This window comes from Monodon monoceros, unplaced genomic scaffold (genome assembly GCF_005190385.1).
Source record: "Monodon monoceros isolate NGI ecotype Baffin Bay Population unplaced genomic scaffold, NGI_Narwhal_1 Super_Scaffold_16, whole genome shotgun sequence".
NCBI classification, from domain to species: domain Eukaryota; kingdom Metazoa; phylum Chordata; class Mammalia; order Artiodactyla; family Monodontidae; genus Monodon; species Monodon monoceros.
Window position 1 is genome coordinate 22,686,924 of NW_021703772.1, and position 22,759 is coordinate 22,709,682.

General features: G+C 42.3%; 1 protein-coding gene across 1 annotated transcript in view; it reads right to left on the reverse strand.

Moving 5' to 3' along the window:
• Positions 1-851: 851 nt before the first annotated feature.
• Positions 852-22,759, reverse strand: part of VWC2L (von Willebrand factor C domain containing 2 like) — a 155,678-nt gene continuing 133,770 nt past the window's right edge. The window contains exon 4 of the mRNA XM_029225811.1: positions 852-4,170. Within this exon, the coding sequence (XP_029081644.1) occupies positions 4,022-4,170 (149 nt within the window). The 3' untranslated portion in view covers positions 852-4,021. The remainder of the gene's footprint in view (positions 4,171-22,759) is intronic.

Here is a 22,759-nt window from a genome sequence, read left to right on the forward strand (position 1 = left end):
CTTAGGAGGCATAATGACCAAATGCAATGTTACAGATGGTTCGCTTTGGATCATGCAAACACCCCTCCTCTGCTATAGTTTAGAAAAATCTAAGAAATTTGAATATAAACTGGATATTGATGATATTAAGAAATTATTAATTTTGTTAGGTTTGGTAAAAACTATCCCTTTTTTCAAAGAGATGATTACTCTCTTTGATGATGTAGGGATGAAATGATATGCCTGATATTTGCTTTAAAATATTCAAGGGAAAACAATAGATGAAGTATTACGCAGAACCTTGAGAACTGTTGCATCTTGGCAATGGGTAAATGGAGGTTCCTTATACAATCTTCTCAATTTTTGTGTATGATTGAAAACTTCTACAGTAAAGAATTTCTGCTTTGCCCGTTAAGATCTTGTGACCTTGGGCAAAGCATTTAACCTCTTCGTATTCTGGTTTCCTCAACAGCAAAGCAGAGATAATAAGAGCCCCTGCCTCGTAGCTGTGCTGTGTGTCTTGAATAGAAAAGGTTCAGTGCACAGCACAGGGCCTGCCACAGAGTAAGCCCTCAAAAATTACGGATTATCATTAGTGGTGTGCATGGATCTGGGTCAGGGAAATATTTTTCCTATCACTAACCCTCTCACTGCTGGTTTGAGTTCCTCTCTGATCCCTAAATCAGCCTTGCCTTCTCTTAGGAAAAATGAAAATGTGCTCAGACAAACGCTAAAGCGATGCCTAATTCTAATTGAACATAGCTCTAACAACACATGTATTTTCAGATGATAGAAGTCACTTAGAATTAGTCATTAAATGAAGAGTAGGGAGAAGGGAGAAATTCAGGAAGGAAAATATACCACAGACCGTGTTTGCTGGTTAACACACTTTATATTTAACAAAATAGTTTTTTAATAATATATTCTTTTACACATCAAATATTGTAGCTAGAATCCCCTTTTTACAGTTGAGTGTTTAGTGTTTTTTTTTTCTCTCACTAGTTTTCAGGCACACCGTTTTTCAAAGATTTTAGAAACTGAATCGTTTTTTAACAGGCATCAGCTGTCAATCAGGATGTTGATCCTTTATTTAAACAGAGCTGTAGTTAAAGCCAAGAACCAAAGGCGGAGGAGATGTAGGAGGGTAGTGGTGATGGGGTAGCTGCAGACAAAGCTTTCAAAAGAAAAACAACAACAACAACAACAACAGATGAAACCAGAACTGTGTTGTTCAGAGTTTGGAAAGGATTTCTCAATGACCTGGGCAGAAGGAAGTTGTAAAGTGTTTATCAGTTTATGAGAAATTCTGTCACAGTATAGGTTCATCTCTTCCTAAAGGGGGAAAAATGTCAGTGCTACAAAGTCTTAAAGGAAACAGCTTGTAGTGAGACTCTGAGAGGGAAAAAAAAAAATCCAAGGACAACAATAAAATAATCCCTCTCTCTGGCTGGTAGCAGAGGCTGCTGGGCAGCCTTCATTCTGCAAACTCTCTGAAGAGAGTTTCTTGATGGGTAGTGTACTTCATTCTTGAAAATTCTTGTTGTGACTCTCACTGTGCCCAGCCTTTGATGCAAAATTTCTGTACCCTGGCTTCCCAGTTGCTCTCGCCTTCTGTTTTCTACAAAGGACATAGTAACTCCTTAATAATAGATAGGGTACTATGAAACATGGCCCTATTAATGATGTTTTCTGGGTTTCAAACCTTATTCCTGTCATTTATTATTATTATTTCTTTCCAAGAGTGAAGATTTTTGAGGCTGGCAGTAGGCAACCTCAGGGCAAAGAAAGCTCTATAATACATCTCTGTCTAGAAACAAGCTGAAGTGTGGAGTGCCTTTGCTTTGAAGTGCAGGAATAAATCATGCAGAATTGTTCATGAATGATTCATGACTGTCTTTATGATGTATCCAGGGTGGCAACTGAAAAGCACCACCCTTGCTGAGAATTGCTGTTCTAAGGGAAGGCGGCTTGATGTTCTCCCTCGGATGGCGCCAGCCCGACTATTGGTATCAGAACACGAGCACAGTGTGTGTGAGAAGTGTCAGGTCCAACTCGTCAACACATTAATTTTGGAAATGACAGCTCTTTCTTGATGACGGGAGGAGCTTCCAGGGAGGAGAGGCTTGACGATTTTAAAGGAAAACCCCGTTGATGAGACTAAAGAGATGTGTGTCCTGAGGGTGGACCTGTGGTGATGAAGCATCACTCCCTTTGGAGGAGACTGACCCGTCCCCTCGGGGCTGCTGGTCGTGCCTGTCCGCAAGGGCTCAGAGGCTCACCAAAGCCACAGCCTCAGCCAGACCTTGCCTGGTACTCCCCCCCGGTAGAAGACCACTCTGTACTGATTATTCTAGACCAATGGTTCTCAACCAGGTGAAATCCTGCCCCCTTCCACACACCCTGGGGACATTTGGCAATGTCCAGAGACATTCTGTTATTACAGTTAGGGTACTGCTCTTGGCATTTAGTGGATAGAAGCCAAGAATGCTGCTAAACATCCTAAAAATGCACAGGACAGCTCCCAATGACAATTAATTGTCTGGCCCCAAATGTCTATAGCGCTGAGGTTGAGAGACCTTGTACAGGAATGCGGCAACTCCGCTGGAGCTATGGCCAAGCCCAGGTGAGAGTGGGAGCAGAAAAGGAAAGAACATTGGTAATGAAGACAACCTTCAAGGTTCCTCAAGGACCCTACCAGATCTGTGCCAGGGTTTTCAAGACAGGAGAGTGGAATAAGTGACTAGCTATGCCATGTGGTTTCAGAATTGTTAAATTTGCACTTGAATAGAGGTGGCATCAGATACCCTGTGTATTTTATTTTTTCTGTTCCTATACTAGCAGCATTACCAGGGCAACCTTGAGACTCTTCAAAGGTTCATTTTAATTGTTCAGTGTCTAATATATACATTTTAAAAACTGTTCAACAAATGGAATTGTATTGTGCAAGACTCACTCTACCCTAATCTTTAAATCAGCACTTGAGGTGGAAAGAGTGTCCTGAATCTGTTTTAGACAGAGGGCTGAGCGGTCGTTACTGTAACATGGCAGACACAGTCCCGAACCAGAAAAACTGCCTGTGTGTATGACTGGCTTTCAGCCAAATCTGAACTCAAAAGCCAGAAGTGTTCAGAAGGATTCAGATTCACAGTGGGGCTGCTCACCCTGGTTCTGGTATTTATCGTGCCAGGGGACAGAGTGGGTGTAGTGTGTTTCGTTGTAAGCCGAACTTCAATTCAGCATCATGAGAAAGCCTGGTGATTGATGCTGCAATTTTGAATACCTGTCTCCCTTTGGATTCTTTAGTGATGCTCGTGGTATTCTTCACATATTAGATTTTGATCGGCAGTTTCAAAATCTTGTGAATGAAATGTGTGGTTTGTAAGAATCAAATTGTGAGTCCCCGCATAATGCACTGAGCTCCAGTTCCGCACCCAGCCCAGCAGTGGGTCCAGCTATGTGCACCTCTCTCTTCTGACCCTGCAGGGCAAGATTCACTCGAGGGGAGTGATTGCTTGGGTGCTTTTGCATATTCCTAATCAGGAGGGTCCTCACTCCTGACACTGCTTTACTGAAGCTTATTTGACACAACTCAAAACCTTACTGTGCAGTCAAATCTGGCCCCTTAGACTCTAAAGAGGAAAAAATAAATCACTCCAAGAGAAAAATGCCAGTTTACGGAAGAGTAAAAATGGAGAAAGTCAGTAGATGGTGAGCTGGCAGGCCAGAGGTGTCACTAGAGAAGAAACCTGTACAAGGCTATTTCTTTCTTTTTGTTCCAGAAATCCAGTTGTCAAGTCACCATCAAGCATGGATAATTACAAAAGCAGTTTTGATAGCTATATGCTATATATATTTTATATAGCAAGAAAGAAAGAGAAATTTCCTCTTAGTAAAATGTTCACTTTTGTCAACCCTAAAAGGTTTTGCTGGTGACCCTGTTGTAGCTGGCAGGAGTTGGTTTGTTTTCTCTTGTTTTAAACATGTGCAGTGTAGAAGGCATAGCATTCTCTCCTAAGAGCTCGTCATCGGGTGGGAATCTGTTCTACACAGTCTGCTTGCCTTGGCATTCGCGTTTTGAACACTGAGCAGGCTTCCACCAGTCCCCGTTGTGACAGTGACAGATGTTACATTCATCCACTTTCACTTCAATGCCAGCCGGAATGATCGTAGTTCCTGCAAAGCAGTTTGGACCTGGAACACATACATAGGCTGATTAGTTGATTAAGTGTGAGAGGCTCCCTTTCCTTCTTCCCGACCCCAATAAAAAGAATATAACCCCCAAAGCCATGAACGAGTAGGTCAGACTGCTCTTTTTTTTTTAAAGAAGATGTTGGGGGTAGGAGTTTATTAATTAATTTATTTTTGCTGTGTTGCGTCTTCGTTTCTGTGTGAGTGCTTTCTCTAGTTGCGGCAAGCGGGGTCCACTCTTCATCGCGGTGCGCGGGCCTCTCACTATGGTGGCCTCTCTTGCTGCGGAGCACAGGCTCCAGATGCGCAGGCTCCGTAGTTATGGCTCACGGGCCCAGTTGCTCTGCGCCATGTGGGATCCTCTCAGACCAGGGCTCGAACCCGTGTCCCCTGCATTAGCAGGTAGACTCTCAACCACTGCACCACCAGGGAAGCCCCAGACTACTCTTAACAGTGTATCTTTAAGGAATTTTCTAGTCATCTCCCTTAAATGCAAACTTTTAACTCCTACTGTCTTTTGCATACAGCTCATATTCCCCATGTATGTCGCGCATTCAAAAGAAAAAAGATCCAATGTTCAAAATGTCTTATGGTCTGTTACTAAGTACATGCAATTTTCTAAAGTAAGGTAAGGATTAAATTCTATTTGCTTTATGCTCTGGGGTGTAAATGCTGCCAGTGTCCCCTGAAACCATCTAGCATGGTCAGCATCACTTGTCAGTACCCTGTGGCCTGTCCTCTCCCTTCCCATGGTGGGTTTGAGACAGTGAACTCACTCACTCCCTGGTTTTAGCACTTCCCTCAGCCCAGTTCCTGGAATCCCGGCTTGTTTCTTGATAACAATGAATAATTCATGACCAGATGATTTATTCATGTCCCAAACAAGCTTTGTTAGAGGTTCATTTGATTTTTGTAAATGGAGTTCCTTTAATCTGCTGGTTATCTATTTTTTTAAAGAATGACCCAAAGGTTTGGCTTTTGAAAGTCAGCAGGAATTTTATTTTACTTTTTCAGATTCAGAAAAACTTTACTGAAAATGTCACTTGTTCGTTAAAGATAGATGTTTTTTAAAATTCACCGATCTGTTTTTTACTTCTTGTCTTTCTCCCCTTTTCCTTACTTTCCTTTTATTTTCTCTGTTTTTCTTTTCCCCCCTTTGGTTTTTGTTTTCTTTTAACCTTCCCAGTGTAGAAATGCGCATGTTTGGTATTGGTGATATTATTTCTCAAATTTAAATGGGATAAAGATTGCTTCCCAAGGTGCAATGGATTATAGCAGAGTGATGCAAATTGCTGTTTCTTAGAAACGACTTGGTATAAGTCTCTGAGGTACGTATTTAGATAAAGAGAGGGAGCATTGAGTTGTGTCTACTAGTGATTTATTCATCCAACATTATTGGCCACTTGCCATTACCACTACAAAGTAACATGGCAACATACATTGATATCAGTGCCCTGCTTTCATTTGCTTACCACTTGGTAACAATTTACGAGACTGTCTTTACCATGAAATAAATGAAATCGGGGTGATTTGTAGTTCACTTCATAATTGGAATCTTGCCTTTCTAAAAATGGTAATTATTACATTACAATGTTGATTTCTCAACACACAACTATTCAGTATGCTACAGCTTTAATCACCATTGTTTCAGAGCTCCCGGAGCTCAACTGTGCATTTATTTACCAACTGCGTTTGCGTACCTATGCCTTTCCTTCACTCAGGTGGACAGACACCTGGGGCGTGTGCCTGGGCATGAAGAGCCAGCAAGAATAGGAGGGGTATAATGGGTCCACACGGATAAATTAAACAGCTTAGTGAACTGTCTTCTTTCGCCCAGGAGGTGCTTCTCCATAAGATGCTGTGGTTATAAGCTCTTGGCCATCTTAATTGCCGATTATTTAAGGTTCACTGTATCAATTCCATAAGTCTTAGCGTTTAAGTCATTGTTTGATAGGCTGAACTGTCTTTGGGTCTACACCTCCCTGAGAAAACTCCACACCAAATCATGAATGTGTCCTGTTATTAGAGAACTTGGCAAGGAGTCTTTTTCAGTACGTAGCTGGTTTTCCCATGGCTGCTGTTGACAGACCTCTCTCAGCCCTGCTGGGTCTCAGCCAGACAGGGTCTGACCACAGCCATACTAACTTCAGAAATTGAACTAGATGAACACTAACTACAGTTTTCCCAGAACTAGCCCAGAGAAAGCAATAGTCTCTCTCTTTCCACTTCTCCATATCCAACCAACTGTTTTCACCCTAATTGTATACTTTTAACTTTTCCAGATGGGAAAATAATTTATTTTTTCTAAACACTGGCTCCAAAACAAAGAAGTCCCTGAAACAGAACAGGTAGAATGTTACCCAGAAAGAGTTTTCCCAGCTTCTTGAAAGCATTTGGAAATGTGTCAGTAGAATCGTCACACACTCTCCTCTGTCTCCCTCTTTCTCCCCCTCTCCCCCCCCCCCCCCCCGCTCCTTTTCTCTCTTTCTCTGTGTGTGTGTGTGTGTGTGTGTGTGTGTGTGGCACACTACTGGCTCACAGGGGGCAGGTTCATCTCAGTGGAACAATAAGAGAAAAAGGCAGGGAGGGATCTTAGTAAGAGAGATCTCTAAGTCATCGTGCTTATCTTGAAGAGGGTTTTCACCAGAGCTCTGGTTTCCGTATCTGTGCCTTTTGGCATATGTTGGTACCATACAGTGATCAGCATGTATTTGATCAGCCTCTGTACATCCTTTCTTAAAACTCATTTAGAATTCCTGCACTCTTAGCTCAGGAAATATTAATTTCTGTTGACTGACAGAATGAAATGAAAGATCTTTTGCACTTTGCCAGGATTGACCAGTCAAAGGCGCTGCCTGTAAATTACACAGTAACCTCTGGACAGTCTGCTTGGCAGCCAGAGGTATGGTACAGAATCAAAAACTCCTGTCTGATCTCATTAACAATGATTTTGTAAGCACCCGTCTGAGAACTTCAGGTGTAACTAAAGCAAGCCCCATATTCGCTTGTTAATAGCCTTATCTGCTTAAAAGTAATTTAGATAATTGTCAAGCAGAATGGTTGGCACTATTTAGAAATTCTTCTGGTCTTGGCCCTTTTTCCTTAATAGTGCTGACAAATGCTATTTGCTGTCAGCGTGTGAGTGTCCTACATGAATTCCTTACATAGGAAATCTGTCCTTCTGTCTACTCTCTTCCTTTTATTTGGGGGCTGCTTTTCTTTCGTCTTGGTTTACGTGAAAGAATAAGTTGCTTAGAAGAGTGAGCTCAATGGCAAAAGCAACAAATTTTAATGCTGAAGACTTGGAGAGACTCCAGAGGGTGCAGTGAAAATGATTAAGCTGAAGGCTGGCAAATAGGACCTCTGAAAAAGGTTAAAGGGATTGGAATTATTTAATCTAGAAAGAGAAGACAAAGGTATAACTCAATAACTCTCAGGGAGTGAAGGCTTATTAATGTGAAGAATGGTGACCAAATGTTCTTGCTTCTGGCACCCAGAATAAGAGGAAATGGAGATGCATTGATTCTCAAGGAATTAGAAGCACACACATAAATTACTCAGCGAACTGAGAATTGAGTGTGGCAGTTGCCAAGAGTGTGGTGAGGCCTTCTCTCTCAGAGATCTTTCAGAACGCAGGAGGTCTCATCTGTCAGGTAGCTTGAAATCGTCAGTTCCTTGAAAACAGGAACGGAGTATCTGTTATTTCTGATGGTCCAGGCCTAATACTGTGTCTTGGAAATATTAAAAACTCAGTATGTGTTTGCTTAACTGAATGAAATAGTATGAACCAGCTAGTTATATATTGGAAGCAAAATTATTTTCTGAACTTATAGATCCGACCTGACATATATATCAGGCCTAGCCCTAGTAATACAGAAATATTTGACCCATTGAGGAAGTTGGAAGTTGAAAAGCCAATGAATGGGTTTAGAATGACGAGAGTACTGAGAAGTGACTGGGAAAATGGTGGTGTTCTGGAGCTGGGGGCACCTGTTGGCTTGAGAGAGCCATTATTAAATATTCAGGAATTTTATAACCTTGTTGATATTATTTTGGTAGCTTGAAAGTAACATTTGGGAAGTATTTATGCCACTAAAATCAGCAAATGCTACAAATCAGGATTTTAACTGCCCCTCTCCCCACCTGAGAGCCAAATGATATAATCATTTATATCACTGGGTTAGGGCTCAGGATTCAGGGCATTACTGGGAATGTTAAAGATTTTGCTCCTCATTCTAAAAGCAATGGGAAGCCAATGAAGTATTTAGGTAGGGGTTCGTGTGTGTGTGTGTGTGTGTGTGTGTGTGTGTGTATGCGCACACATAAGCATCTGTGTATATGCAGGCACGTCGATAATCATGAAGTAAAGACTGATTCCATAAACTGCACCAGGGTCACCATGTGATTGGTCCACAATGCATCCATCTTTGGACTGTCCGTGATGTCTCAATGGAGGTAGGACCTTTGAGATTGCAGACAAAGAATAGAACCCTCACAGGCCCTGGCCACTGTGTGATTCCTCTCTCCTTTGCTCTGAGGCATTAAAAGTATCTGCTAAAATGCTGGGGTAATATTAAATTAGCATCAGAAATTAACACATTGGCTTGAATTAACTGATCAGATTACCTCTTACAGAAAGTAAGGTCCTAAGGGAAAAAGCACCAGGAAACGTGCAATTTCATCTGGGAAAAGGCAAAGGGTTGTTGGGGGGAGCAGGTAATTGCTAGCAAGACAGTTTAGCTGGAGTCTCTTAGGGGACCAGGGTCACTTTTAATCTGATGGAGATACTGGGCTGTTTGGGGAATTGGAGGATCCTATCAGTCAAACAACAAACCAGTCCTGGATAAGTGAAGCATAAAAGCACTAATTAAAGTTGTATGTAGAGGATATCCAGAAGAGCCCAAGGAACCATGCCTGGAGGGAAGACAATCAGGAACAAGGGCCGACATCATGCCACAGATATGACCCAGTGAAGACACACCTTGGGTGCAGATATAGCAGCCTGCTCCGTCGATATTCCTAACCCAGGACCCCAGATGCTGCTATGAAGGCCATCAGCAGAGCCAGCTCCCTGACCAGAGTCTTGCCAGGATGAGGATTGTGTAGTTCTTCTGGAAGTCACTAGCTTTCAGTGGGAAGTGTGCAGCGGGTGAGCCTGGGGACAGAGCCCAGTCACATCCTGCACCCTAGCTGCAAGGGAGGCTGGGACGTGGGTACCTGGCATTTGCAGCTTCTCTAGGGAGAGAGAGACTTGCTTCATACATAGAGGATTCCCCAGTCACAGGAAGGAGGCAGTTGTGCATTTCGGATGCTAAGATGGATGGGCAGAGGGGTCAATGAGGGAAGATTTCATGTGCTTCAAAATTTTTTCTCTGGGGCTGCCACTGTGCTTGTCTAGCAATCAGGTAAGAAATATTCAGAAAAAGACCACTCTAAGCATGAGTGATACAGCTGTTAAGACAGAGCTCCTGCCTTTGGGGAGTTGACATTCTAGTGGGGTGAATCAGACAAACAGTAGAAAAACACACAGGACATTTCAAGTCATTCTGAGCTATGAAGAAAATAAACAAGACAGTGTAGTTGAGGGCCTAGACCCAGGGAGGGAACATTCGTTAGGGTTTACAGAACATGTTCGTATATGTTTTCTTGTTTCATATTCACTGTAATGCTGTAAGGTGTCATCATGAATCCCGTTGCATACATGAGGAAAGTAAAGCTCAGAGAGATTAAGGGACTTAATAAAAGGCAGAGAGCTAGATAATGGGAGAGCTTAAATACCAACCGTCTTATTCTGACTACTTTTCTCGAGGAGAGGCTTTTTTATGTGTCCTATCACTCCAAATGTCAGCCAGAATGGTACCCTTTCCTGTTCCTGACTCCCCAGCTTGCTCTTGTAGGAAGCTCAGATGAGATCCAGATCCAGTTGGCAACAATGAATTCAGTGAACACCTTGGGAGTTCTTTTCAAGAATTTTCATGCACGATCTTACTTCCTCCTCACATGAGCTACTATTTCCTGTGTATTATAGGTCAGACAATGAGACACGGAAGTATCAGTGACTTTCTCAGAGTCACACAGCTAGTAAGTGATTGAGCTGCGACCCAGAGCCATTTTTCTAGGCTCCATCCCAGAAGTCGATCTTCCTGTGAGTAGGAGCTACTTTTCATTTCCTGCAAGGTTTTTTTTTTTTTTTTTTTTTGCGGTACGCGGGCCTCTCACTGTTGTGTGGCCTCTCCCGTTGCGGAGCACAGGCTCCGGACGCGCAGGCTCAGTGGCCGTGTCTCACGGGCCCAGCCGCTCCGTGGCACGTGGGATCTTCCCGGACCGGGGCACAAACCCGTGTCCCCTGCATCAGCAGGCGGACTCTCAACCACTGCTCCACAAGGGAAGCCCTTCCTACAAGTTTTAATAGCACCTGGGATGGTATGGGATGGATTAGAGGGAAAAGGTTAGGATGTTTAAATTCCTGTTTAAGTCTGTGTGTGTGTATGTGTGTGTGAGCATGCACACATGTATAAGTAAAGGGAAGGTCTGGCTACACAATCCCTGTGGGGCAGAGAATTGAGCCCCTCCAACAGCATTATTCAGCCTCTTCTCCATAAGTGCAAAGCAGGAATTGCTCCCAAGAAGCAGATGTAGCTGAGAAAAAGTGTGGCTCTAGCGATCGTCTCCAAAGGCCACCAGGCTGGTGCTGAGATCTCTCAGTAGGAGATGCCCTGTTCTTGTTGCCCCAGATCTCCTTTACAGCCAAGCCTCCTCCTTCCCAGAGACTTGGAAAGCCAGGCTGGCCATGACCATTTTATAGTCACTTCTGGATTATAAACTGGTATATGGCGTCCCTGAAAACCCTCCTTCTGACAACAATTTCATATTGCCTGACAGGCCTTTTTTGAGTATTGCAATTTCTGGCCTTGATTTGAAAATTTATTATTGATGCTTGGTGTCTTTTAGAAATTGGCTGTAAACGATCTTCCTGCTGCATAAATGAGGCAGATTCCTATTGTGTTAGGCTATAAACATCCTATATTTATTTGGCAGGGCATCTAAATCATTGTTTCAGCAAATAGGAGGCTTGTAGGCATCAGTCTGGGATTGAATTGGATTGGATTATGTTCATCCTTTTAACTGATTTTAATTCTCTGCTTCAGGAAGTCTGACAGATGTTATTGTGCTACCAAAAAGCAAGTAGGCTTCCGATCAGGTGAACCCATTTCCGACTATTAAAATCTTGGAGAAAATGTTTCTAGCAACAAGTAATTAGAGCTGATTGCAGTGAAAATTGAACGAAGTGACTGAAACCTCCCCAGTAGCACATTCCAGTGGCCTAGTTAGGCCTGGACAGAGAGCAGAGATGAGATTCAGGTTGCTAATGGGAGCCTGCAGACTGGAGAATGGGGTGCTGCTCTCTACCTGCTTCTAGACCCTCATCCCTACGTTACTTTCCAACTATTTTATTAAACCTGAGAACAAAAAGCTTCCTCGGATTAAGGTGGCAAGTCAGGAAGGATTGTTTTCTCAGAGGCTGCCCTAGAGGTGCCTGTTAATCGTTTTATTTGAAAATTCAGTACTGCTGAACTCCCACACACATTTCAGTGTGCGGGCTCCGGAGAGTTTTTTGGCCCTTAAGTATGTAAGATTTATAGCATGGTGCTTCTATTAAGCAAAGTCCGAAGACTGGAGAAGAGAGAGGAAGGACACGGTCAAGCTACACAATAGAGGTAAAGGTTGGCTGCTTTTTTTCCTAATTCCAGGCAAATCAGCAGCTGTGAGAATCTGGCGTCGTTCACGGTCTGCATTAGCTGGCCCTGTATGTCCAGTCTCACCTTCACAAGGATATGTGTGGTCAGAAAATGGCTTGGTTTGCTGTTGTATAAAACACTATCCGGTTAGTATTTGCTTCAGATGATGAAATAGTCTCAGCCCAATTTTCCAACCTTAAACCAGATGACCTCCCCTTGTTAGAGCTTTCAGTGTTTTTCATGTTTCCTCTCAGCAATCCTAAAGGTAGGAAGAGCTGGTATTACTCTACCCATTTTACAGCTGAGGGCACTGAGTTTCAAACAGAGGAGGTGAGGTGATTTACTACTTACTTATTTCCCAGGTGAGGCGCTTTATTTCGAGGTGAGCAGATAGAACTCTGGAGTCATACTGTCTACATTTCAGTCCTCCTTCTGCCATTTCCTGGAGGTATCATCTCAGAGTCCTCAGCCATAAAGTGGGAATAATATTTAAATAATAAGAGTATTTACCTTATGGAGATTTGAAGAAGCAAATGAATTAACATATGTAAAGTACTTAGAACAGTGCCTATCATGAACTAACAATAAATGTTAGTTGTTGCTATTTATCATTCTCATTATTATTACTACTTGAGTTACCATCTGTGCTACTTTGGGTAGCTTATGGATTACAGGACCTTTGATTCCTAGTCTGTGTTTCTTTTTTTAATTTTAAAATATCAGTGAAGAAATTAATATGGTTAATGTCAACCAGTATTTTTTGCAAAGTGAGTGGATGTACAACAAAAAAATCATGCCTATGTGGATTTTCCCCAGCTTTGTTTACTATTTACCAGGAAGCCAGACAGTTGAAGAGAACAGCTGAATAGAGAGAGCATGACTGGGGAGAGTTAAGGGGAGATATATTAGTCTGAACCAGTTGTTGACTGTGGAAGAATTCATTAGGAAATTGATTTAAAATGATTTGCTTGGATGGTACAGACAACTGGTTTCATTTATTAGAAAGAAAGAGCCCAGATATGGTGGGAGAATGTCTAAGGTAAAGGCTAACAAAGAGATTGCAAGCTAATTTATTTATTTATCTATCTATTTAAAAATTTTTTTTGTTAAATTTATTTATTTATTTTTGCGTTGGGTCTTCGTTGCTGCGCGGGCTTTCTCTAGTTGCGGCAAGCGGGAGCTACTCTTCGTTGTGGTGCGCGGCTTCTCAATGAGGTGGCTTCTCTTGTTGCAGAGCACGGGCTCTAGGTGCGCCAGCTTCAGTAGTTGCAGCACGCGGGCTCAGTAGTTGTGGCGCGTGGGCTGTAGAGTGCAGGCTTAGTAGTGGTGGTGCATGGGCTTTGTTGCTCCACGGCATGTGGGGTCTTCCTGGACCAGGGATGGAACCCATGTCCCCTGCGTTGGCAGGCAGATTCTTAGCCACTGAGCCACCAGGGAAGTCCCTGCAAGCTAATTTAAAGAGAGAGTAGGCAATGATAGCTATCTATGGATTGATCAATTTATCTACCTATCTATCTAAAGGTTTCTGCTTTTTTATAGCATTTTCTTAGTGCTTAAAAAAAGGATAATGTGCAAATATCCAGCAATAACAGAAATAATGAATGAATTATGGTACTCCACTTCATAGACTCTTCTGTAGCTATGAAAAGGAATGAACTATAACCTCTAGCTGACTTGCAGGGATTTTCATGAATTATTATTGAATAAGAAAAGAATTATGCAGAGAAGTGGGTATAATATCCTGTTTTAATAAAACAATTATAGACAAACTTCTGTGTGTACATTTGTATAGAATTATATGAGGATGGAGGAAAAATAAAGAAGCACAAATACTAAGTTGTTAACGAGGATTATCTTGCTGGAGGAAGGGATTGCTGATGGGGGAGGAGATGGGGATAGGACAAGTAGCAGGAGGAAAACAAGTGCATCATGAAATATTTGGTTCTATGTATAAAAATAAAGAGAAGTTTTAGACTGACAGGCATTTTAAAATCAATGTGTACATTTAATGCTGTAATTGTTCCTTTTTTCCTTAAAATCTGTTAAATCGATAATGTGTCTGACAATCAGGTACATTTTAAAACTGAGAAAATGTAGTGAAACTCATAGAAGTGGGCAGACCATGAAGAGCCCTCAGTGCCCCAGTTTTCTTGACTCTAAAGTTCTATGGCACTGCTGTCCATGATAGCAGCCACTAGCCATATATGCCTATAGAGCACTTGAGATATGGCTAGTCCAAAATGAGATGCTCTGTAAATGTCAAAAACAGACATCAGACTTCAAGGAATTAGTAAGTCTGAACGTAAGAGAAAAGGAGTAAAATCACTCGTTAATATTTTTTATATAAAGTATGTGTTGGGTGACAATATTTTGGATATATTGGGTTAAAGAAAATGTATCAATAAAATTAATTTCATCTTTTTACTTTCTGATGTGGCTAATATAGAAAATTGAATTTTAGAAAATTTACATAAATTTGAAACTAAGTTTAGAGAATTTAAAACTCAGTGTACGTCTCACATGATATTTCTATGGGACAGTACTGGCCCTACGGAATTACAAAAGGATGAAGAGGTATTAGGAATGGCCAAGAGGAAACTAATTTTTACATAATTTGGGAGGAAGGAATGCTAGGTATTGTGGAAAAGGGCATAACTTTAAGACAGGGGCTCTCAAAACACGTGCCTTTGATCAGTAGTATCACTGAGAATATCCTTGAAATGCAAATTCTCCAGCCCCACCAGACCCTGATCAGAAACTGTGGGTATGGGGTCCAAGATCTGTGTTTCTGTGGGTTTTTTTTTTTTTGCGATACGCGGGCCTTTCACTGCTGTGGCCTCTCCCATTGCGGAGCACAGGCTCCGGACGCGCAGGCTCAGCAGCCATGGCTCACGGGCCCAGCCGCTCCGCGGCATGTGGGATCTTCCCAGACCGGGGCACGAACCCGTGTCCCCTGCATCGGCAGGCGGACTCTCAACCACTGTGCTACCAGGGAAGCCCTGTTTCTGTGTTTTAATAAACATTCTAGGTGATTTTGATGCAGGCTAAAATTTGCTTTAGGATAAGGTAGAGCTTGGATAAAAGCTATAGAAGATAGCGTGGTTAGTCTGAGTTTTAGAAGATGCCTCAACATAGATTAAGCTTATCCCAATGGCAGTGAATTCAGCATGCTACACAGGCTTTTAGCAGTGGGTCATTCCTGAGGAGAAACTCTGAGCAAGAAAATGGTGGTTAAATGCTTCAATTACTTTCAAGTTTCAGCATCGGCCTCTGAGCTGTCATTATTGTGTTTCTTTGATAAGTGTGATTTTTATCCACACGATAGCTTTGAGAATCAGAGTCATGTGTGAAACTTGGCATTTGAAACCATTTTGGATGCTTTAATGACCTCACTTTCCAAAACCAAGTTGGTTATCACTGGAAAGAAAATAATATATATTTATTTTTGGGATAGAAACAGGTTAGAAAAGATTGTAGTACTCAGTTTTATCTAACTTTCATATAAAAGATAGAATTTCTTTAAGCAACAAACTTTCTACCTCTGACAGCGAATTTAGTATCATCTTTAAAACTGCCTACCTCATTGATCAAAAAATTGCAAACCTATTTTCATTTCCTTAAAATGCTTGAGTGAACGTACTAGAATGGAAGTAGCGTCCTCACTGTGGGGGAGGGGCATGGGACGTGGGGTATGCTTGTCAACAAAGTAGGTACCAACACACACACACACACACACTATCCACACAGCATACTTCATAACGGAGATGAAACAGAAAACTTTCCATTTTCATTTTCTATGTTCAAAGACACAAAATGTCTTGCAACCGAAAAAAAGAAAAAAAAAAAAGGTGATGAGCAGGTTATTTCATTAGTGGATCATATGACCAAAGGTGCCCTAGACATTTCCATGATTTTCATGGTCATGAATTATTAGACATGCCATGGGTAAATTAAGAAACAAAATGACATTTTCTTTAATGTTCATCCAACAATGCCTGTAGATAGCTAATAACTGTGGCACAGAAATGAGGACAAGATTAGTAAAAATAAATGGTTCACAAACTGTATACTGAGTCTAGTCTAGGAATATTTCTAGTCTAGAAATATAACGTTTAGTAGGCGGGTATATTTCCTTCCTGTATGGTTGTGGCAAAAGTAGATACTGAATATAAATAACAATGGGATAAAATTTGTAAAAAATAGTAAACATATTAAGGGGATTTAATTTGGTCTAGAAGTCAGAGAAGGGTGCCTTGAGGAGGTGATAGATGATAATGAGAGGAAGGGGTCAAAGGAGCTACATGTGAACATCTCCTAAGTGCAACAAAAGCTTGACTCTTAGAGAAGCATTTAAGGTACTGCAGAGTAGAGAGCCAGTGGAAGCGGGGACCAAAGATAAAAGCAGAGACATAAGTATGAGGAATTTCTTAGTATTTAAAAAAAACTATATTTGGAGTTTTGGATTGCTTCTAGAGGGCCATTGAAACCATAACCATGCCATCATCAGATTTACTTTTTTTTTTTTTTTTTTGTGGTACTCAGGCCTCTCACTGTTGTGGCCTCTCCCGTTGCGGAGCACAGGCTCCGGACGCGCAGGCTCAGCGGCCATGGCTCACGGGCCCAGCTGCTCCGCGGCATGAACGCGTGTCCCCTGCATCGGCAGGCGGACTCTCAACCACTGTGCCACCAGGGAAGCCCAGATTTACTTTTTAGCTAGATTATGCTGGCTTCAATGTAAATAATGAGCTGGAGCAGGGGTGAGGGCCCTGTTGCAGAAAGTAGACCAATTGAATCAGTTCTTACATTAGTCCAGGCAAAGGTAAGTGTGGCCTAGACTAGGGTGGTGGCCATGGGAATGGAGAGAAGTGAATGGATGTGAGCAGTATTTAGACTGCATCAACATGATTTGGTGGTGGAGTGAATGTGTGGAATGAGGTAGAAGATGCTCCTCAAGTTCCTGATGCAAGCAAGGATGTGGGACATTGATGAAGGAGCAGGGTTTGGAGGAAAGAGAATGCAGTTAGTGTTAGGAACATTGAGTTTATGCACACGAGTCATCTAGGTGGAGATGAATAGCAGAATAGAATTGACTGAGCTGCCAGGAAGAGTTGGGTGTCCCTGGCAAACGAGTGGTAATTGAAGCCAGGGGAGTGGATGAGGGGTCCCTGGAGCTTTTGGTGTAGGGCAAGAAGAAAGAGGGCCTAGGACAGCAGATGGGACAGTTGGAGCGAACTAAGGTGACTGAAATGAAGTCTCCAAAGGGGAAGGAGAAAAAATTAGCAGTACATGGTGTCAGAAAAGCAAAGGAAGGGAAATGTTTCTGGTAAGGGCAGTGACAGCAGTGTTGAATGCAGCTGAGATGGCAAATGAGATATGGGCTGAGGGAGGTTTATTGGTGACTCACAAGAGCACTTTCTGTGGAGTAGTAAAGGCAAAAGCCAGAAGGCTGAGGGACGGGTGGACATAAAGAAAGCCTGGTCAGTAGCTGAATGAGGCCAGAGTTGAGGGAAGGTATTTAAGATGAGAGAGAGAGAAATATGTTTAAATGCTGGTGAGAGTCTCAGGGGAAAAGAAGAGTTGAATGTAAAAAGGTGGGATGTGGGGGGAAGATAATTGACAGAACAGATTCCCTGAGAAAGCAGTAGGGCATGGGATACTGTGTACTCAGTTGGGAGAGAGGGAACTTCTTCCATTGTAATAGGCAATAGGAAGCTACAGGAGTTTCTTTCTGATAATTTCTATTTTCTCTGGCAAGTAGGGATACTAATCTGCCGAGAGTGAAGGGAGAAGATGAGGAAAGGAGAGGGTTGACACAGTCATTCCGGGATGAAAAAGATAGCAGCCTGGGGAAGCATAATGGAATTGTCGAACAGGCTGAGGGTCCAGATGAGAATGCTGACTATGATTTGCAGTGGTTCCCATTTGATTGCTCCCACTGGAGCCCAGCAATACTGTGGAAGAGTGCCCCAGGCAGAGAGCATCACTGAATAGCCTCGTGACCTTGGGCGAGTCACTTATTCTCCATTTCCTCATCTGTGAACTGGGAATAACAAGAGTACACATCTGATAGGATTGTTGAGGTTATTAAATGAGTTAATACACATAAAGTACCGAGAATAGTTCGTAGATAGTGTACCCTGGATACTAAGTGGTTAGCTGTTCTCCAGCTTTGGGGTTTTGCCAGACATGAGATGATAGGAGCAAAGGAATGGGAAATATTAACAAGAGAGAGGTTGAAATTGTAGATGAGGAGCTAAACTGGAGAACAAGGGATGTGAAGCCATAGATTTGGAAAATCACTAGATGGTTTTGTATTTACTGGAAGTCCTCCTGGTATGGATTCCTGGCCTAAAATTAGAATACGCTAGTTTTGCTGACAGAATTGGAGTGTTAATGGAAAATGAATGACAGTTTCTGAGCTCTGTTATTCCAGCTCCCATTCTATACTTTTGGCTTTGGTACCCAATTACACAAGGAATTTACATCAAAAAGATGTCGCTGTTTTGAGAACTTTAGCTTAAAGCAGATCCTGTGTGTGAGACTTTACGTTCTGAATTCCTGTGAAATGGGAAAGTTCTTAAGAAAAGAAACAAATTTATAAGAGGCTATATTAAGAGAATCCCCCCAACTTAAGGCAATTTTGTTTAAAAGCTGTAAATTTGCCAACTCTTCCTGTTTTCCTTGAGGTCCACAATGCAATTTAAGCCAGACAAACAATCAGTTTGGCCCAAGCTTGAATTGCTGCAGCATATCAGCCTCCAAAAGTGAAATTTAAAAGGAACTCTCAGCATCGCTGATGGGCCTAGACACTCACAGGTGTTATTTTGTCTCCAAGAATAGATTTTGTGCGGTCACTCAGATCACACGCTGGGACCCTGGCCTTTAATCATAAATGTAAATGGACTTTAGACACCAACATTTATTTCCAGGTTGGAAAATGATTGAGATTTTATAGGTAAAAATATTACTGACAAGGCTAGTGAGCTCTCTGAAAATAGTTTCATGCGCTAACAAGCAAATAAATAAAATACAATTGTAGACTAGGGCCTGCCCCGCTAGGAGTCTAGAAATCTTGATTTTATTCTTGCCCGGGCAAATGATTTTTTCTTAATTTAGAGGAGACATTTAGAGGTGGGGAGGGTGGAGAGAAGAGAGATCAGGGTGGTCTATCTCAGGTGCAAATACCACCATTCTTATCTCAAAAATACCCCTTAATCTGTTGCCTTCCCAGAAATTGCCAATGGACAGATGTCAGTTATTAAGGATAGTTTATTTATTCATTTATTCAAAAGAATTCATTGAAACCTTCCTATATGCCGGAGACTGTGCACATCCCTGGAGTTACAGTGAGCACAAGACATATTCCCAAGTCTCAATGGGGTATACTCTAGCGGGAGTGAGGCAAGTACAAAGTTAGAAATAGGATTTTACAGGAGGACGTATGAGGGAACCTAATCAAAACAGAGGAAGAAGGAGGCTTTCTGGAGATGCAAAGACTGAGTGGATCATGAGGGGTGAATGGGAAAAATTTTGGTAAAGAATCAGGACGGTGTGGTGGTGAGTGGGGAAGTTAGTGGCATAAGCAAAGAAGGGGTTATGGCCCATTGGAAAAATGTAAGAAATTGTGTAGAGTTGGAGCTTAGGGTCACAGGAGGAGAATAGGGAGCTGAAACTGGAAGAGAAGAAAGGGCAGTGGCCAGGTTCTGGAAGACCTGTACTGAGTAGAAGAATGGACTTTACTATTACAGCACTGTGGGAACACTGAAGACTTTTTAAATGGTAGAGGGTTGTAACCATGCTTATGCTTCAGCCAGATTGCTCCTGCTGCTGTGTGAGGTGGGGTTGGAAGGCCCCCAGCCTGGTGGAAGCAAGAGCAGTAATTGCTCCAGGAAAGAAATGGGGAAGGTCCACACGGAGCCAGTGGCTGTAGGAATGGAGAAGGGGGGATAAATTGGGGTGATCTTAAAGGGAGAATTAATAGAATGTGGATGTAAGGGATACGGAAGAGAAAGGAAATAAGATGATGTCCATATTTTTTGCTTATGTACTGGCTAGCAGGTGGTATCTTCCACGGAAAGAAGAAATATAGGAGCTAAGGCAAGTTTAGGTGGAAGGTCCAGAGTTCAGTTCTAGACATATTGAGCTTCAAATGTCTTTAGCTTATAACAAGTGGAAAGCTTAGAGTAAGTAGTGGGATCTATGGCTTGAGATCTCATGGGAGATATTTGAACTGGAAGCACCAATTAATTTAGAAGTCTTCAGGATATAGACGGTGATTGAATACATGAAAGTGGCTTCTTAGGAAGAGAGAGAGTAAATAATGGGAAGATTACTATTGACAGAACCCCAAGGAACTAACATTTACGTCATGAGCAGAGGAATGGAACTCTGAGAGTGGTGTGTGAATGGATGGTTGTAGAGATGGGAGTAAGACGGTATAACAGAAGTTAATGGAGAAGAAGATTTCAATAAGGAGTCAGTTCTGCTGGATGTTAAAATAAAATAAGGGTTGGACATATCCATTAAATTTAGTATCCAGCAGGCCCTGGATGGCCTTGGCAAAAGCATTCCCACGTCATTGTGGGGATGAAGCTGGATATCAGTGGGTTTAAGAGTGACGTGTGCACAAAAATATGTAAATTACACTTTCAAGAAGACTCGTTTTGAAAAGAAGGTGAAATGTAGGGTAAGTGATGAGGGAGAGAACGTACTGGGCTGGAATTGAGTAATTCAGTCAGCTTCTGAGTTTTGTTGTTGCTGCTGTTTTTAACGTCAGGAGATGTGCCCATCTATGTGCTTAGAGGAAAAAGCCCCCAGTGAAGGGAACATTGCAGGTTCGGAGAAGAGGAAGTTCTGCACGTTCTGGCAGGGATGAGTTCTAGGAGTTGTTCATCGAAGTACCGTGATCTTAGGGCCAGAAGCAAAGGCATCAGCAGAGAGCTTGTTAGAAATGAGTAATGTCGGGCCCTACCCTAGATTTATGCAACCAGAATCCACCTTTTAACAAGAAAGAACATTCTCCTGAGATAGATAGGAAGATAAGAACAGATAAGTTTCTTGATGTTGGCCAAGAAGGGAGTTAAAATGATGTTATGTCATTTTGCTGTGAGGGAGTGAAGTGATTTACTGAGAATAAGTAGGGGGCAGCGCATGTAGTAAAAGAGAGCCGGCTAGTGGGGGCTGAATGGGTAGCACTGAAAGTGACAGAGAAAGAAACCCTGAGCTTACTGTGCTCTGCATGTGAATGTGTGGATGTCTCCCACAGCCTAGGGCTGGTATAGGAGCGGGCAGACACTTAGGTTGATGTAGGTTTGGAGTTTTAGCAAAAGTGGGAGTCAGCAAGAGAGAGGGTGAATGAATGAACCACAGGGTCTCTGTTGGAAAGCGAAGTCAATGAACGTCAATGGGAGCTGATAGACTGGAAGGAAATGGGCGTCAATCATAGTTATTTATAGAAATGAGAACTATTACACTGCCAGCAACAGTGGCCACTCATCCAAAGAAAGCTCTTCCTTCTCACTGCAGAGTGTTTTTGTTTGTGTGTTTTACAAATAACACATCTAAAACATTCACTCTTCTCTCCCCCCTGGTCACCTATGGAACTAGAGTCTGAGGCTGCTCCAGGCACTGAAACTGCCCACTAAAATAGCATCCTCACTGTGATATTGACTATGGCTTCTCAGTTCTTTAAACGGGAATAAGAAGACTCGTAAGATCTGGCTGAGGGCTTTAAAAGATCAGAATGATATTCTTTGCTACCTTGAATGCCCTTTTTTAAATAACTATTTGCAAAATGTATACAGGAAGTATGTTTTATGAATTTTACACTGATTCTTCACCCAAATGTTTTTTCTTTAATTTTTGAACCTCAAAGCACTTTGTTCTTCCCTTATGACACTATTTAACTATACAGTTGGCCCTTGAACAACACAGATTTGGACTGCGCTGGTCCACTTATATGTGGATTTTTTTTCAATAATAAATACTATTATACTACACAATCCATAGTTGGTTGAATACAGATGCAGAGGAGCTGCCTACATGGGGGATCAACTATAAAAGTTATTCGTGGGCTTCCCTGGTGGCACAGTGGTTGAGAGTCCGCCTGCCGATGCAGGGGACACGGGTTTGTGCCCCGGTCCGGGAGGATCCCACATGCTGCAGAGCGGCTGGGCCCATGAGCCATGGCTGCTGAGCCTGCGCGTCCGGAGTCTGTGCTCCGCAGCGGGAGAGGCCACAACAGTGAGAGGCCCGCGTACCGCAAAAAAAAAAAAAAAAAAAAAGTTATTCGCAAATTTTTCACTACACAGAGGGATGATGCCCCTAACCCTCACGTTGCTCAAGGTTCAACTGTGTGTGTGTCTCTCTCTCTCTATTTTTAACATAGCTCAGTAGTTTCATCCCTTCTAAGAGACTGTAAAATTGTGAACATCAGGAGCTGTCTTGCTAATTTTTGTTGCATTGCTAAGCAAAGAGAAGGTTTTCTAGCTGCATCACTGGGTTCAGGAATAGGGTACAGTATGCTAGAGAGAGGACTGGTAGAAGATTATGAAATGCCTTTTGTACTAAAATTAAATGTTTGTATTTTAACCTCTAAGATAGGCAGTCACTAAAAAGTAAAGTAGGGAAGTGATATGATATGCATCTTCTGGAAGCTCACGCTGTCCAGTCCAGAGAGTGGAGTACTGAACAGAGATGTGTAAGACGAGAGCAAGGACATGAGTTACAAAACCATTGTGTTCGTCCAGTTGAGAGTCAAGGGTCTGAAATGAGGCATAACTTTAAATATGGACAGGAAAGCTTTCATATACTACATTGTAGGATTTAATGACCTTGGAGCGGGGATGAGACAG